Genomic DNA, 16,319 nt, shown 5'->3' on the forward strand with positions numbered 1-16,319 from the left:
CAAACGCATTCTATGAAATATTCTGTTGTGTGAAAAAACAGACATTAATTTTTATTAACAAGATGGAAATCTACACTTGTAGCGTACTAAATAAATAATTTAATACTAAATTGGATTTTTGTAGAAAAAAAGAAACTTTTAAGTGGTAAACAATATAGCAAGATCAAAAACAAAGGTTATACACAGTTGTGCTGCCCTACTCCACGCAATATATCTTATTACTTATTTCTTTTGCCTGTCTTAGAGAATTTGTATAGTTTCTTTTTGTTTTCACCACTCCCCCAACTGAAATTTCTTCCTATATGAACTTGGACGGTCGTATATTAAGCACGAGGAAGAGAATAAATGTATGACAATCATAATATCAGCTGCGAAAATACTAACAGGGAAGCATTATCCGCCCTTCTGAATGAGAATGTTAATGATAAGGCGTAAAGACAATTATCCTTATTATTTTTTTGTCGATTTATCCAGGCGTGAATGAATAAGAAATGAAAAAGAGAAGACAATTTTTACAAACGATGCAAATTTTCAGCGCTTCATTTATTTCCTCGATAACAATGTGTTATATTTAAAAGATAAATAACTCTTTGATATTAAATATAATGCATATATATGCATGGTCATTTAAGCGGAATTTCCCTATTGGCTTTAACACCATCTGCTTCAAACTGAAAGTAGGCTATCCAATATTTTATTTCCCTATAAGAATGGTAAATAAAAGAAATAACAGCAACAGCGCTGAGTAGCTAGAGGAGAAGATCTCTGCTAAAAGAATGGAAGAAATTGAAGAAGAGAGACGCATTCATCAAAAGTCCACGCCCCCCGAAGACGGCAATGACTCTATAGATGATACCTCTCCTCTGATTTCGCTGTCTTCAGATCATACAGAGTCGATGGGATGGGATGCGATAGAGGAGTGTGCCGGAGTAACTTCCCCTGTCCCTGCTGTGGGAGAAACGCAGGGACAAAGAAGACTGAAAAATGCTTTTGCGATTTCTGAGACATCGACAGAGGAGTGGATCCAACAGGCAGTGTCTGCAATACCACCATGTAAGTAAACTATCATTATCGTATTAATATTTATATGTTTGAACATGCTTTGGTGTATATAACATTGTATTTGATATTGTAACTCAATAATTTTTGGGGCGCATATATTCGTAGTTGAAATATATAAAGATTGCTATATAACCCGATTCTATTTCGTTGTAAAAGAAAAATCATTCTGCAATTTAATTTCATGGGACTCTTCATCCCATGAAAACAAATTTAATCCCCCAGATTATTGTTGATTTCAGGTATCCCTTCGTGTAATAGTCTTTTTCTTTAGGGAAGTGTACATACTTAGCCTTCTGCATCCCTAGTAAACTAGAATATGTCCACCAAAAATTAAAGAAAAGTATAAAAAATTGAAACATGTCCTTGAATTTTATGTTTTAACGATAAATCTTAAGTTCTGAGTTTTTATATCTAAAGAAACCTAGAAAACCGTTTCTTCCTATAGCATAAGTCAAAAAGTATAAAAGAACAACCAGTTTATGTAATTTTTTAAAGAGACTTTCTTTCCTCGTACAACTCAGTTTTAAAAACACTCTATACATGCCATATAAAAGCTAGTTCATGTTGTAGGTGATGTTTGCGATGTCTGTGAAAAGAGTTATCCACATCATGAGTCTATTGAGTTCTGGAGGAGTGTTGAAGAATGCTCAGACATCCGTACACGATGTCACAAAAAGGTTGGAGTTTTGTACCATTCTGTTTTCTTTCTCGCGAATAACAAATCTATTTTTAATAAGATTCCAAGAATGTATTGTTTCCCCGTGGTCCATTGGAGGAAGAAGACCCACGTAGTATCATGGCCTTTGGTAGACTAGTACACAGATCATTCGATCCTACACGCGATATGATCAGGAAAAGAGATTATGCAACGACATATCATATTATTAAAATATTTAAAATTCAAAATAAGTTAAAAGAATAAATCTGTATTATAAGGTGGTTCCATGGTGTTTTTCTTTTCTTTAATCATTTAAAATAATAAGATTTAGCAATTTAAGTCTTGTTTTAAAAGCACAATGTCATGGTAACGAAGTGAGAATAAAAGTTCTTTTAAGAAATCGATACACTTGTAACGCTAAATTGTATTACACTAGTCAACTGTGCATGTTATGGAATTATTTGCATATTTTGTAACATGGTAGTCCACTTTACTAAATCGTATTCACAACTGACAATTCAACTGATGGTAATGTTTATTTGGGTTTGTTTGTAGTTCTATAAAAGACTTATCCAGAGATTCCGGGAAGTTTTTCCGGAGGAGACCACTTTAAGAAACAAGCGAACAATGAATCTTCTGAAAAATTTACTACATATAGAGGGAACAGGTACTGTCGATAGTTATAAAGCATACATAGAAAGAACACTGCAAGTTAAGGTTATACACACATGTAGAGAGAACTGGTACAACATGTAGTTAAAGATTGATTGATTGATTGTATATTGTTTAACGTCCCTCTCGAGAATTTTTCACTCATATGGAGACGTCATCGATGCCGGTGAAGGGCTTCAAATTTAGACCTATACTCGGCACTCAGGGTCATTGAGCAGTGAGGGTTCTTTATCGTGCCAACGCCTACCGTGATATGGGACCTACGTTTTTAAGGTCATATCCGAAAGATTCGTGACTTTCACTTCTAGTGCCGAGCGCTTAGCGAAGGAACAGTCACTACCTATGTTTACGTCTAAGGTATGACGCGGCGCCTTGAACGAGAATCGAACCCGGGCCTCCCGATCACGAAGCGAACGCACTACCACTAGGCTACAGTGGAGGGAATAGGTATTGATTAAAAAGCACACAAAGGGGGAATAGGTACTAGTTAAAGATCACACAGAGGGAATAGGTATTGCTTAAAGATCGGTATTGGTTAAAGATCACACATAAAGGGGATAGGTATTTGTTAAACATAACACATATAGGGAAAAGGTATTGGTTAAAGATCACACATAGATGAATGAGTAATAGTTAAATAACATTGAGGGAATAGGTATTGGTTAAAGATTACACATAGAGGGAATAGGTACTAGATAAAGAACGTAGAGGGAATAGTTATTGGTTTAATATCGCACATAGAGGGAATAGGTGATGGTTAAAGATTACACAAACAGGGAATAGGCATTAGTTAAAGATTATACATAGAGGGAATAGGTTCTACTTATAAAGCACTCATAAAGGAAATATACTAGTTAAAGAGCACCAAGTGGAGTGAAAGGATCGTTTAAAGATCACACATAAAAAGAATAGGTATCGGTTAAAGTTAACACATAGAGGGAATAGATATGGGTTAAAGTTTAGAGTATAAGTATTGTTAATGTTTCTCTTATTGAAGATGACACAGTTGAGGTTCATTTTGACAAATTTGTCAGAGTCCTTAAATTCTTTGGGCCAGTGAAGCTTTCTGGACAGAGATGTATTCTACTAGAACAAGTAGGTACACTTGTACATAGTATGAAGTACACAAATGATTGACACCTTTTTCATGTATTTGTTATATGACGAATAAATCACTCAAACATCTGTTGTTGTTGTTTTTTTATTTAGTTGCAGCTTTTAATAGATAAATCATTGAAAAACAATCAACGAAAAGAGAAAATAAGGTAAATTCAAATATATATTTTTTTTATTTTGTGCGAGGAATTGGTGTGATATTTTTAAATATTTCAAACATAAAAACATTACAATTAATTACATCCACTTGAAAAAATTATATACATTTCCGTTATTTGAAAATATATTCACTGTATATATTCACAAAACTTTGTGTTTTGGAGTTTGAAGTAAGTGCTTTTGATAAGTGTAATTAATACATTTTCCTGAATATCAATGTATACTTAGTTGGTTTGCTGGCGATATGTCAAGACAACAAGCAGAAAGCAAGTTAGACCCAGAACCTAATGGAACTTTTCTTATCAGGTAAATATTTATATATTTTCTAAAAATCTTAAAGGCTCATTTTTTTTCCTAACGCATTGAGCTTGTCTTTAAACGGAAGTAATTTGCTTTAAGTATAAATTACATATTATACATTGTATATTCAATGCCAGAAGTGTTTTGCTTTTTAATTTATCTACCGACTTAATATGAAAACAATGAAGTAAATAAATTATCAAATACTAGTAGATGAGTAAAAAGTATTTTAAAACCCCACATTTTCGTATATTTTGAATAAATTATAAAATTTAAAAGAGATATTTTGTCTATAGCTTAAATAAGACATGACTTAGTTCTTTAAAATAAATCATTTTATATCATAAATCTCACTTTCCTTTGTCTTTTTATCAGAATGAGTCAAAACAACTCTGAACATGGAGATTTTGTTTTGTCTGTTAAACAAGGCGATACTGTCCATCATATTGAGATCAAAGTAAGTGATAACTATAAGTAGTGATAAGAAATCAATTATTGAGAAAATAAGCGATAGTTAAGTATTTATGAAATACAATTAAATACATGTACATGTATGCCTTTGCAGCACGTAGATCTGTTGCTCTTACGTAGACATGAAACTTTACTCGGTTTTCTTGAAAGGTTTCAATGGACTCTTTGAAGGGAGTGAAGTCCATACATACTTTTAAGGGGCTAAGACACAGATTTGAAGTGAATATTTTCTCAAGTTTTCTGTATATTAGCATGAATTATATGTTGCTCTAGCTCTTCACAAGATAATACAATTGTCAGTCCGTACACACCGAGTGAATCATTTATTCATGAATTCTGACGAAGATTATTAAGCAAAATACTTCTTAAAATCCAATATACTGTCTATTCTTCCGTTTTCACTCGATTACAAGGTGATAAAATAAATAGACTTTCTGAACAATATGGTAAAAGGTTCTATCTGAGACTTGTAATAATATCGTTTATATATAAGACTCATTATTATAACTTAATTTTTTAAGAAAATGATTTAAATTGTACGTCTGAAAATCATACTTACATTCACAGTTCACTAAGGGATTATTAAAAAAACATATTTTAATCTTTAACGTTTTGAACATTCCAGTCAAGGAAGATGAGTTCGTTCTACCCTAGGTATGCGTCATAAAATCCTTACAAAGTTACTTTGTTGGTTCTAATAAGGACTTTTTACCATGCAACCGGCTTCTCTCATCACAAACATAATAACTGTAAAAGTAACTTTAAAGTAAAGTACATACTGATTATGCTACAATAACTTTTAAAAAGTACTTGTGCATACTGAGTATTCTATAATATATTCTAGAAGTGATGTAAATCAAATGTGGATTCTCAAAAATTACAAATAATTTTTAGAAAATACTTACGGCCTTCAAATTGTCATTCAGATATATATCAATGACGTTTCATCCACCTAAGATAATAACAACAAATACTAGTACTCATACACAGTTAAACTGATTGACAATCGAGATGACTTCAACTTTTTAATCGTCAACTTTTCTAATTTATGTGGCAATATCCCGCTATCACCGGCATATAGTGTTTTTGTCTCCTCTCTTATTTGATAATAAAGAGAATGGTCTAAAAAACGATCACTTTCAAAACCGCGACGGGCTGCAAATAGATAAGTTGATATTGCAGGGTTTTCAACCCCCGACAGGAGATGCCAACTCCTCACTCTTTTCAATATATATTAATTTATAAACAGTCATGTAAAACTTATGTGTGGTCTTAATCTTGTCACTGTTTTATAGTCGTAATTTGCTTCTTTTTTAGGGACAACCATTGAAAGCCTTTGCTCAACAGCCCTTTTCAAGTTGTTTGTTATTTAGAGAGAAAGAATACTCTTCACTAATAGACCTAGTTGAGGAACTAAAATATGACTCGATAACGGTTACTGGAGAGGAGGATGGATCAGAGGAAACAGAGGTGTGGTGCAGCGCCATCTGTCCGGGACTTCCGCTAAATTCCGCCATTACAGGGTACAAAAGAACAAAGGCAAAGCAATGAGAACTGTTGTTTAATTGAACTTTGGTTAATGTTAATTGTACTGTTGACTGTATTTTGGACTTTTAATTTGTTTTAATTATTTGTTCTAGATAAAATGCTTTCGAATTTCAATGAATTGGTTTCTTTCTTTTATGTCTCAATATTCCGAATAGCCCTTGTTTTCACAATAACCTAGAAGTTATATAACCTTTCTTCGGTATTGAGCCTCAACATAATGATTTCTTTGTTAAAAATTAACTTTGGTTAAGTATAGTTAAACTATAGTATTTTATAGTTAATTACTAAAAGTTAAAAACTATAGTTTTAGTTAATTACGTTCTGTAGGCTTATATTGAAATGACGTACTGTATTTCTCCTATTTTTCAATTAAATTCTTTTAAAAAAGAAGCAAACACATTATATGTGTATATATATTTTGAGACACGTACTTTAAGATTATGCTTTTGGGAGTTCATAAATAATTAAAATCATTAAAGTTCGTGCACATGGGCTAAAATCTCGTTAAACTATTTCAGTATTTGCATGTGTACACCTACGTGTATGTAGAAATAAAGAAAGTGGCGTTCTATAACACTTTTAAAACAGTTACTGCATGCAAGCTTTTCATAGATTTAAACAAGAGAGAAGCTTTTTCCGGATCTTAATACGATTTCCATTATTGGTTTTGAAATTACACAATTTTAGTTTCAGTTTCGAATGCTTTGTAAGTTTGTTGTTGAATTGGATGGTTTTTCCAGTGATAATTTAAGAATAATTTCCTAAAATTGATGTTAATTTTCGATGAATGATCATTGATTTTGTTTGTTTTGATTATTTTTACGAGATGTTTGAAAGCTTTTACTCATAATGACATGGATTTAGGAATTGTCATCAATGGATGAATCTTGCAAAATGCCACTTTAATGACAGTTTTAAAATGTAAGTGTTTTCTATTTTCAGCTTTATGTATCATGTCTCTATGCGTCTGTATTTGTATAATTGAAAATGACACAAAATATGTACCATTACCGTTTTATTACCTTTTAGTATGGATGTATATTATACATGCAAAATATTGTAAACATCTACATAATTTATATATGTTTGTATGACTAACACATAAGAATAAAAGGGGGTGACTGGTTGTTTGTGCTTTATATTTATTTAATATATGCATGCATTTATGTATACGTGCTTGTTTGTATTGTCACAATTTTACTAATATGACACTGAGCACAAAATACGTTTATCATGTTTATTTACACGAGCATAAATAGACTTATAATTCATTTTAGTGAGGATGAATAGTTTCTTTAAAGTATATAGATTTTCCTGTTTGTATCCTGAAACGTAATTTAGTAAATAACACACTCCTTTGATGATTTTATAAACCTTTTATTTTAGTCGTATCGAGGTGTTTGAATCCCCTTTTATGGAAAAAAAAATTTACTTCATTTTGGTCGAAGTTGTATGAATACACTTTCCGGTCTTTATATCCAATATTCTACATTTATGAAATATTTGAAAATTGAATGTTTTCGACGCTTATAAAGAAGACACATACGTGTTCGTGTATATGTACAGTTTAAAGCAATTTGTTCACTAACACACAAAAAAGAATAAGCCTTTAGTTATATGTTTATTGGTGTTTAGTCCCGTCTTTAATTAATTAAAGATTGAAAAAAACTTTAATCGACAAAAGTTCGCTATGATTTTTTCTCATAGTATGGCCAACTCTATCTAGATCTGCTATCTGTCCTCTTGACTGGGTATAAATGTCTGAGAAGAAGTATTTATTCATAAAGATAAATAACTATCTTATTAAATTAAATCATATATACGAAGATATACAAAGAGAAACTACAGAAGGCTTTAAAACTTGAGTTGTGTTTTAGACCAATGTCGACATATATTTCGAAATATATATTTACATACTGAGTTCAGCATATGTAATGCAACTGAAGACAAAACACTGATCATGAAAACCAAAGTGCGAAAGAAAAATGTATTCACTTTGCGTTTGCAGAGGTAATGTTAAAAAACAACAAACAATGTAAAAAAAAAAAAGAGCCACATCTTGAATAAACACAAAGACTTCATATCTTTTACTATATTGCATTTATAAATGCTACATGTATTAAAAAAAAAAGATTAAAAACATTGGCATTGTGCCAACTTCATAATCATTATATAGTATACATCTGTAAACAAGGATATTGATTGCAGTGAACAGGTTCTGTAATTGCATTATAACTAGTAAAATGGATTTCCTTCTTAACAATTTTTTTTTCTGAAAAGCATAGGTTAACACGGGTCAATTACTTCTCCTTTTGGTTTAAATAGATTTTGCAGTTTGAAAAATGACTACATGTATATGTGGTGCACGAAAACGAAACCAATCAATGTGTCTTTATTAAGATTTCAGCATATTTCAGCATATAGGTAATGGCATATAGGTAATGGTATGAAAATCTGCATGACCTTTCTTCCTTAAAAAAAAAAAACAGATGTTAAAAATTGTATTTGTCCAGAAGGGAAGGGTAATCAATTTTTGTGAGAATCACAGTGGGGATTTAAAAAGTTATTTTTAAAATATTTTTTTGAGATATGACATATTTTTTACTTATTTCATGAAGCAACTTTTTATGAAATATAGACCTTGGTTAAAACTACAATGTACTAGACAAACTGCTGTAATTGTGAAATTGTTAATTAAGATTATTAATAATTTTTTCTATTCATTTCTTTTAATATCCACGGAAAATGGTCAAATGGGTTTTGCTAAAAAAAAATATTACTAATAATTCGGTATTCCTTCTTATCGGTTCTTATTCCTGTGAGAGAATTTGAACTTGCATGAAGCATTTCTAGAAAATAAATGAAATTGTATGTAAATATGTAGGGATATCAAGCGCAGTACGATATATATAATTTTTCGATGTTGTAAGTATGATTTTATATCAGGTCATTAAACAGGATGGAGAACAAAATGAAAGTAAATTTGATAATGGAGATTTTTTTCATATTTGTTGTTTATTTTTAAAAAAATTAACATTTTGACACTATTTTGAAGAAAATATCATCAAGTGATTATCTCATTCAGTAAACTTGGTTAAAATTAACTTCTTATACCAATGAAAAGGTCAGGTCAAAGTCATAGTGCATCTAGGGATAAAAATTGCTGTCGCAAATCATGGGGAGCCTCTTCTATTTCCATGTATCAACATTCATACCGTATTGAATCTAAAGTATAAAATAATTTCCTTTAAATAGAATATAAGAGTCAATTCATTGTTTTCTATGCCCTTCGTGTACATTTTTGTCTAATTTCCTATTGTAAAAGGCATAGGTGAAGATAACGAACACTAATCAATCTTAAAAAATATACGAAGTGTACAAATAAGTTTACTTGGAATAAAACGCATTCCTTGGAAAATTCTAGACGTGGGAGGTGGCAATAGGAGGTAAAGGGCGTATGCGTTGCCGTGAATCAGTTATCCCGTCTGCAACCTCGAGATATTAATCAGTTAAACAAGAGATTCCATAGACAAATTCACTTTATATAATCCTAACATTTGGTATGTAACATATCACCAAAATGCGACCCATTGTTATTATGTGTTTGCCAATAAATTTAATATAACGACAATAGAATTACCCGAATATTGATTTTAAGAGAAGTTTACGAAATCCCCGTAACATCAACTTATCTATAAATTGTCTTCTTTGTTTAAAAAAATGGTCATTTTCAGGACATGTTCTTGAGCATTGAATAAGATAGGAGATGTAAACACCATATGCAGGTAAATGAATATTATTATATTTATACAAAAGTAAGGAAAGATGATGATGATGAAAAAGCTGAAATTATCTCGTATAATATCATTATCACATTAATTTGTATGTTGGTCCTTATCATCTAAAGTCAGCATAACATTCAAATATGCGTTAGACTCTGTGATGTCTTTTATTTCGAGCTTAAAGGGAAATGTGAATATGGAGTCAACATATGAAGGGCACTATATGGAAGTAACTATTATATTGATTACATATTGAAATATATTTAAATGTAAAGATAAAACCACATAAAGTATTTCAATCTTCTCATTTAGGATATTTTGGATGAATTCAGTCTGCTTCATAGGAATATCGAATAAAAGAGATGAAATGTTTCCGATCAGATTCTAAGATTTCTTTTTTTGGAAGACCAAAGACCACGTAGATCTTGTAAAGGAGGAACTCCAGCATTCTTTTAAACATCGATTTCAGTGTACTTTTTGTAGAATAAGAGTTATTTTTAATATAGCTATTTTGTAGATGACCAATCACAAGATTTAAAATTCCAAGGTTTCTTTTATTATTTATTGAGGGAGGTGTTGTCTAATGTCTATGATATCAAACCGTCCACTACATTATTGATCGTAAAGAATAGAATTTTAAAAAATTAGATATTTTGACGCTAATGAAAAGAATGTTGATTTTAAAATTTCATAAGACTCTGGAGAATCTACATCTGATTTACGCTCCTTGTAGATTATGCTTAAACAGAGTGCTCTGAGTTTCTTTTTTACAAACAGTTTATTTTTATTTGGAGAGTAAAGATATGTGCTTGATAAAGCCTTTGCTGACCCCGGCAATGTTCCTGCTTTTAAAGTTTCTTTTGAATAACTTTGAGGAATCTCAAACTAACAAACAAATAAAACTAATATTGGTTGACTTTAAAAAATTGGAAGATGGATTTGATGAATTACATCCTTAGAAGTGAACTGTGATAAAAGTTGGATTTTCAGGTGAAGAATTTAAACTTTAACATTTAAAATACAGTTTTAAAGATAGGCGATACAGTCTTGAGCAGAGTGAATTGTGTGCTGACACCATAGCATATTATCTACATGTCTTTCCTATTCTTTTATCACTTTCAATTTAGTGAAAAAGAAAGGAACATTGTTAGTATATGATGAAGATTTCATATGCTGATACAAAATTAAATAAATGCCAAAAGAACTATTTTCAATTAAAAGAGACAATGTTAACAGCATTGACTGATTTTTCCATTGACAGATCCAAAATTATAAATACGATTGTTTGAAAAGATTATTCTTCAAATATATTCCAGAATTTAAATACCTAGGACTGAATTTCAGTCATTTCAGTAAGTCTTTCAGTAGTTTGATTGCATGAAACGAAATGCACAATTCTAAACTTATAAATTTATAAAACAAAACATTGGAAAGTTTCTGATATTTTACATACCTGCTCTTGCAACAGAAATATAGTCCCTGCTGTTTTACCCACGGTGCCATTGCTTTTTCATGTTCCACAGTTACTCAAAGGGAATGCGTTCTTAATTATAAATGTTAATCATATTAATAATATACACTGGAATATTATTTTTAATATTTCAGTTAGTTAGACAGATGGTAAGAATGCTTCCTGGAAGCTCCTTTTTTTAAATCTAGCATAAATCATATAATCCTTGAATAATAGTTTATTTGTATTTCTTAAAATGACAGAATACGTACATTAACTTTTCTTCTAAAATTTTCAGCTTTTAAATGACTTTAAGGTACTTATTTCATTTGTATTTTGTGAATTAGACAAACAAGTACATGTAATCTTATTTTATTCTGAAATGTATACGTGTATTTTATAGTTTTTAGAATAATTTATCACTGTAAAAGTGTTTTTGTGTATGTTATTTGTGTAAAAATTAAAATTTAATTATACTTTAAAACAAAATTTATTTTTCAGAAGTGCGACGATCAATTAAACAAACTAATTTTTTTCATCTTTGCCTTCACCTGTTCTTCTAAAATGTGTGATCCACGTGAAAACAATGGTGCCAAGGTGGTTCATGAGTCAGTACCACAGAAAGACACACAGGGGCCAGGAGAGATATTGGGTGAACCCAAAAGCATCAGCGAAATCAAAGAGAATTTATTCACTGCAACTCCAACTTGCAGTGATGGTGGTGCTGTAAACCTAGAAGCTCAGTCAGGTCATCAACCTACTGCTTCTCTTCCACAGCAAACGTATGCAGCAGACCTGAACTTGTCCACATCTTCCCAGGGTTTTTCTGTTCATGAACCGGTTGAAAATGAAGAAAAAGGGAATACGAACGACCCCCAGAGAGAAAGAGCTCTTCTTTCTCGTACATCATCAAGGAGTTCGGGATATTCAGGATCTGTTGAGAATTTTCATGGCGAAAATACAGCTCCCCATGACCCATTAGTAATGCGACAAGCTTTTATTCAAAGGACGTCCAGCGGAAGTTTAAGCAGTAGCCTAACGTCTGAAGAAGCGAGACGACTCTTTGAACAAGGACTTCATATATCTGGATGTAAGGTTAACACTTAAGGCAAATTTGTACAATTTCTATGCAAAGTTCCCTTTTAAAACATATTTGAAAAAAAAAACGTAAATTCTGATTTTGGGGTTGTATTGCCCGCAGGTGATAAGTGCAAGTTGTTAAGAGAAAAGTGTCCTTCTAAAGAATCAATTGAATTCTGGGATGACGTCGAAATGTGCGGAGATGACGATAAAACCAAATGCCATAGTAAGGTAGGTTTGTTAATGTCTTTCATTAATTTTATAGACTCGGTTTCATTTCCTTATAATTCATGTCATGTAAAAAAAAAATTCTTTTACTGAGAAAAAGACATTGTATCAACTTTGTAAGCTAGCTACTCATCATTTTAGATTTGAAAATTCTATAATAAATTATTTCAGTTAAGTTCCAATTCAGTGAAAACTTTTTGAAGAGTTGATATGACTTAAAAGAAATTAAACTGCTCTCATTTCAGTTCTGGAGCTATTTCTTTGCAAAGCTTAAAGAGAAATTTCCAAATGAAAAGGGACTAAACAGTAAACAGGCAGTGAATTTTCTCAAGACGTTGTTGAACGTGCCAAATGCGGGTAAGATTAGATGAACTTCGTGAAGCAATACATAGTTTTTCCTTATCCCTCTGTTTTTATCCAAAATTACTTGGAAGTAAAATATCGTTTAATTAATCTTATAAATTAAATATTGAAAATAAAGCAATTAGATTATTACTTGAACAGGTACTTAAGCACAGGAAGTTAATACAATATTCACTTACCAGCAGGAGGTTTGATATAATGTTATTTAGGGCATTCCATGTAATAATACACATTAAAACTTCATTTGTTATACACACTTTTAGATGATGGAGAAATTACACTCACGAATTTGGTTAAACTAATACGATTCTTTGGTCCATTTAAAAAGGATGGCGAAAACTGCATCATAATCGATCATGTAAGTAAAAAGTAAAAAATTACTTTGATTATTTATATATTAATTGTTAGACAAAATACATTTTCAAATTTTAAATACACTTTGACAGTTAATACTTTTATTTATTCTCAATCGGGTTTTTTTCAGCTGAACGATATAGTGAAAAGATCCCTCGTAAAATCAGCAGACAAGAAGAAAATAAGGTAAATTTCAGTGATGTATATCTTTCGTTTTCTAGAAAGCATCAGGTCTTACAGTGCTGTTTTTCTTTCGATATTTACAAGTACTTATCCAATTACTTTATTATCATTTATTTTCATGGGGACAAATTTCCGTTGTTTGGGAAAAATGTGTACGGATTAAATTTCGTAGTTTAAGAAGACAGTGATACCATACTTTTAATTTTTTCTCATTTCTAAACTGGTAAACCATAAAATCCTGTATATTTCCGTACACTTTAAACAAAGGAAATAAACTCTCCACGAAAACTAGAGATTTAAAAGTACTTTTCAATTCATGAATTTAAGTTGTCAAATCATTCATATATAATAGTTGGTTTGCTGGTGACATGACTCGAGAGGATGCGGAGAAAATTCTAGAGAAACAGAAAAACAAGACCTATCTTTTAAGGTAAAGAATTCAGGTTCTTTTTAAATATGTTATGTTAGTATTCAGTGTTTGGAGAATTTGCAGTGATTCAAAAACAATTTTTAGAGAAAAATATTATTCAGCAGAGCTATTCACAGTAGATGAGTCTTTTCCGTTTTGGTGATATTTCTTAAATGTTCATGTGACTCTTTGCAATACTATATGTTTGAGCGAGTTTTTATTCGTTTGTTTGACCTTTAGAATGAGTCAGAGTGGATCAGACGAAGGAAACTTTGTGGTATCTGTAAAGGATAAAGATGCAGTACATCATTTTGAAATTGAAGTAAGTAAATATATTTAACGTCTCAAAATATCATAATTTACAATTCAGAATTATCAAGCATTGTGTTTTTTCATTTTTATAGTACTTTAATAAATGTTTTTAATTATAGAAATTTTTATTAAAACTAAAACCAATATTGTTCCAATTACACGCGATGATCTCTGTGTTGCATTATAGTAGTATTTTAATAACTTTTCATATCATTAGCATTGTTTAAATGAAAAAACTAGTATTGTGTTGGTTTATTTAATTTCAAACATAAGTATATCAGTACTTCAATGTAAATGTTTTTATTTGAAGGGAGACCCTGAGGCCTCAAGTAAAAGTACTTCTTTGAATTGTCATCTGAAGTTTTTTGGCAAAATGTATGAAACCTTGCCAAGTGTGGTAGAAGACTTAAAATACAATGGTCTAAAAGATGAAGAGGATGACGAAGAAGTTCACTGCATCTACATATGTCCTGACCTACCATTCAACACGGTCATTACACCTTATAAACGTACATAGTTCAATATACAGGTATATACTATGAAATTGTTTATTTTCTCGAAAGGGCAATTGTCGTTATTTTTATTGTATGAAAACACGCATGAATTTATGTTTATCTACAAATTAAAATAAATTTAGTATATGCATATGACAACTTAGCAATTCTTTAATGACGAAATTTAATTATCATGAAACAATATATATTTGTAAAATTTGACCTTAAGAAAATAAGTGATTGTACAGTTTATTCTGACCCATCATTTAACTTGGACATGACCATACATTGTACAGTGTATCACTGTAGATCTTAATTTTACCTTCAAAGCAAATGTATCTTATAAACGTTAAAAATAGCAAATTACAAAAAAGGTTTTTTTTTCTAATGATTCTCTATATGCCTTTGCTGTTGCGGCAATTTCTTTATTGATGATTCAAAATTGGAATTAATTGATGTTGTCCATATTTACTATGGAATGTAAATATGCAAGTACAAATATATATGTTTATATGACAAGTAATCAATTATGTATCATTTTATTTGAATGTTAGTTCACTTCACAAAATGCTTGTAAATTATTATATCACTGTCTTGTTTAAATGAATTGATCCTGAAAAAATGATCATGGATCAACATTTTTCATACAACCAAAAAAAATCATTTTCTACATATAACTGCACTCTTCTGTAAAAATTTGCTATATTCCTTATTCCAAAGTTGCAGTTACATGGATTCTTGGATCTCCTATTTACATTTACAATAAATACATGATGACTTGACGCTGATAGCGAAATGATTTTCATTCCTTGTGACTTTATTATACAATGTAAATTAGAATACATGGCTGTGCAGTTGTGTCGTGTGATAGTGTTTGTGTACTAATTTTTTATTCCCTCTCAATCCTATATTTACCGTCCTTTTTATTTTTTATTTAATGTTTTGTAGAGTCTTAGAACATCAGTATTTTATATTTATGAATCCTCTTAATTTTTTTTTTTTTACATGTGAACGAATTCAAAAGGAAAAATATATGGCACGCCAAATTCACAAAAATGAGATAAACCTAGTTTCACATTTGATAAACTAGGTTTACATGTAAACTATAGTTTTAAACTATAGTTAAGGATTCGTTAAGTATAGTTAACGATTCGTTAAGTATAAGTTTTATCAGTAAAACTATATTTAACGGTTGTTAACTATAGTTTACTTATTTGTAAGCGTTAACAATAGATTTTGTTGATAAACATATACGTTCGTAAACTGTATATATAACTATAGTTAAGAGTTGTTAATCATAGTTTCACAAATCGTGAAACTATATTTATCAGATCGTTAACTATAGTTAACGGTTTGTAAACTATAGTTTACAAATCGTGAAACTGTATTTATCAGATAATCTATGTTTTGCAATCGCAAATGATTGTTTTCAGTGTTAAGTATAGTTTACGGTTGTGAAACATAGATTATCGCGTTAACTATAGTTTACAGATGTAAAATATACATTAACGTTGTTAACTATAGTTTACAGTCCGTAAACTATAGTTTACAACCGATAAACCTAGTTTATCGATTGTGAAACTATGATTTGCTCATTTTTGTGAATTTGGCGTGCCATAAAAATAATATCAATTTTAATTTTAGTCTTATTTGTGTTCTTAGATTTTAGTACATGTAG

At 30.5% G+C, this 16,319-nt stretch overlaps 2 protein-coding genes across 3 annotated transcripts; both read left to right on the forward strand.

Annotated features, from left to right (window-relative positions):
* Window positions 1-610: 610 nt before the first annotated feature.
* On the forward strand, window positions 611-6,070 carry LOC134228963 (uncharacterized). Its single transcript, XM_062710664.1, has 8 exons — window positions 611-1,053; window positions 1,633-1,739; window positions 2,276-2,387; window positions 3,390-3,487; window positions 3,602-3,657; window positions 3,896-3,973; window positions 4,343-4,424; window positions 5,756-6,070. The coding sequence occupies exons 1-8, from the start codon at window positions 777-779 to the stop codon at window positions 5,987-5,989; spliced, it is 1,044 nt and encodes a 347-aa protein (XP_062566648.1). The 5' UTR covers window positions 611-776; the 3' UTR covers window positions 5,990-6,070.
* Window positions 6,071-6,645: 575 nt separating this feature from the next.
* LOC134228982 (uncharacterized) lies at window positions 6,646-14,682 on the forward strand. 2 transcript variants are annotated; one of them, XM_062710687.1, is made up of 9 exons: window positions 6,646-6,907; window positions 11,720-12,308; window positions 12,420-12,529; window positions 12,772-12,883; window positions 13,153-13,247; window positions 13,374-13,429; window positions 13,779-13,856; window positions 14,076-14,157; window positions 14,458-14,681. In XM_062710687.1, exons 2-9 carry the CDS (start codon window positions 11,783-11,785, stop codon window positions 14,662-14,664), a joined length of 1,266 nt encoding a protein of 421 aa, XP_062566671.1. In that variant the 5' UTR covers window positions 6,646-6,907; window positions 11,720-11,782; the 3' UTR covers window positions 14,665-14,681. The 2 variants fall into 2 exon arrangements, with proteins under 2 accessions (XP_062566671.1, XP_062566670.1); XM_062710686.1 differs by lacking the exon at window positions 6,646-6,907 and adding an exon at window positions 9,751-9,771 and having other exon boundaries at window positions 14,458-14,682.
* The last annotated feature ends 1,637 nt before the right edge of the window (window positions 14,683-16,319 follow it).

The sequence above is a fragment of the Saccostrea cucullata genome, unplaced genomic scaffold (assembly GCF_032062105.1).
Source record: "Saccostrea cucullata isolate Sc308-1 unplaced genomic scaffold, CSIRO_AGI_Scuc_v1 ctg59, whole genome shotgun sequence".
Lineage (NCBI taxonomy): Eukaryota > Metazoa > Mollusca > Bivalvia > Ostreida > Ostreidae > Saccostrea > Saccostrea cuccullata.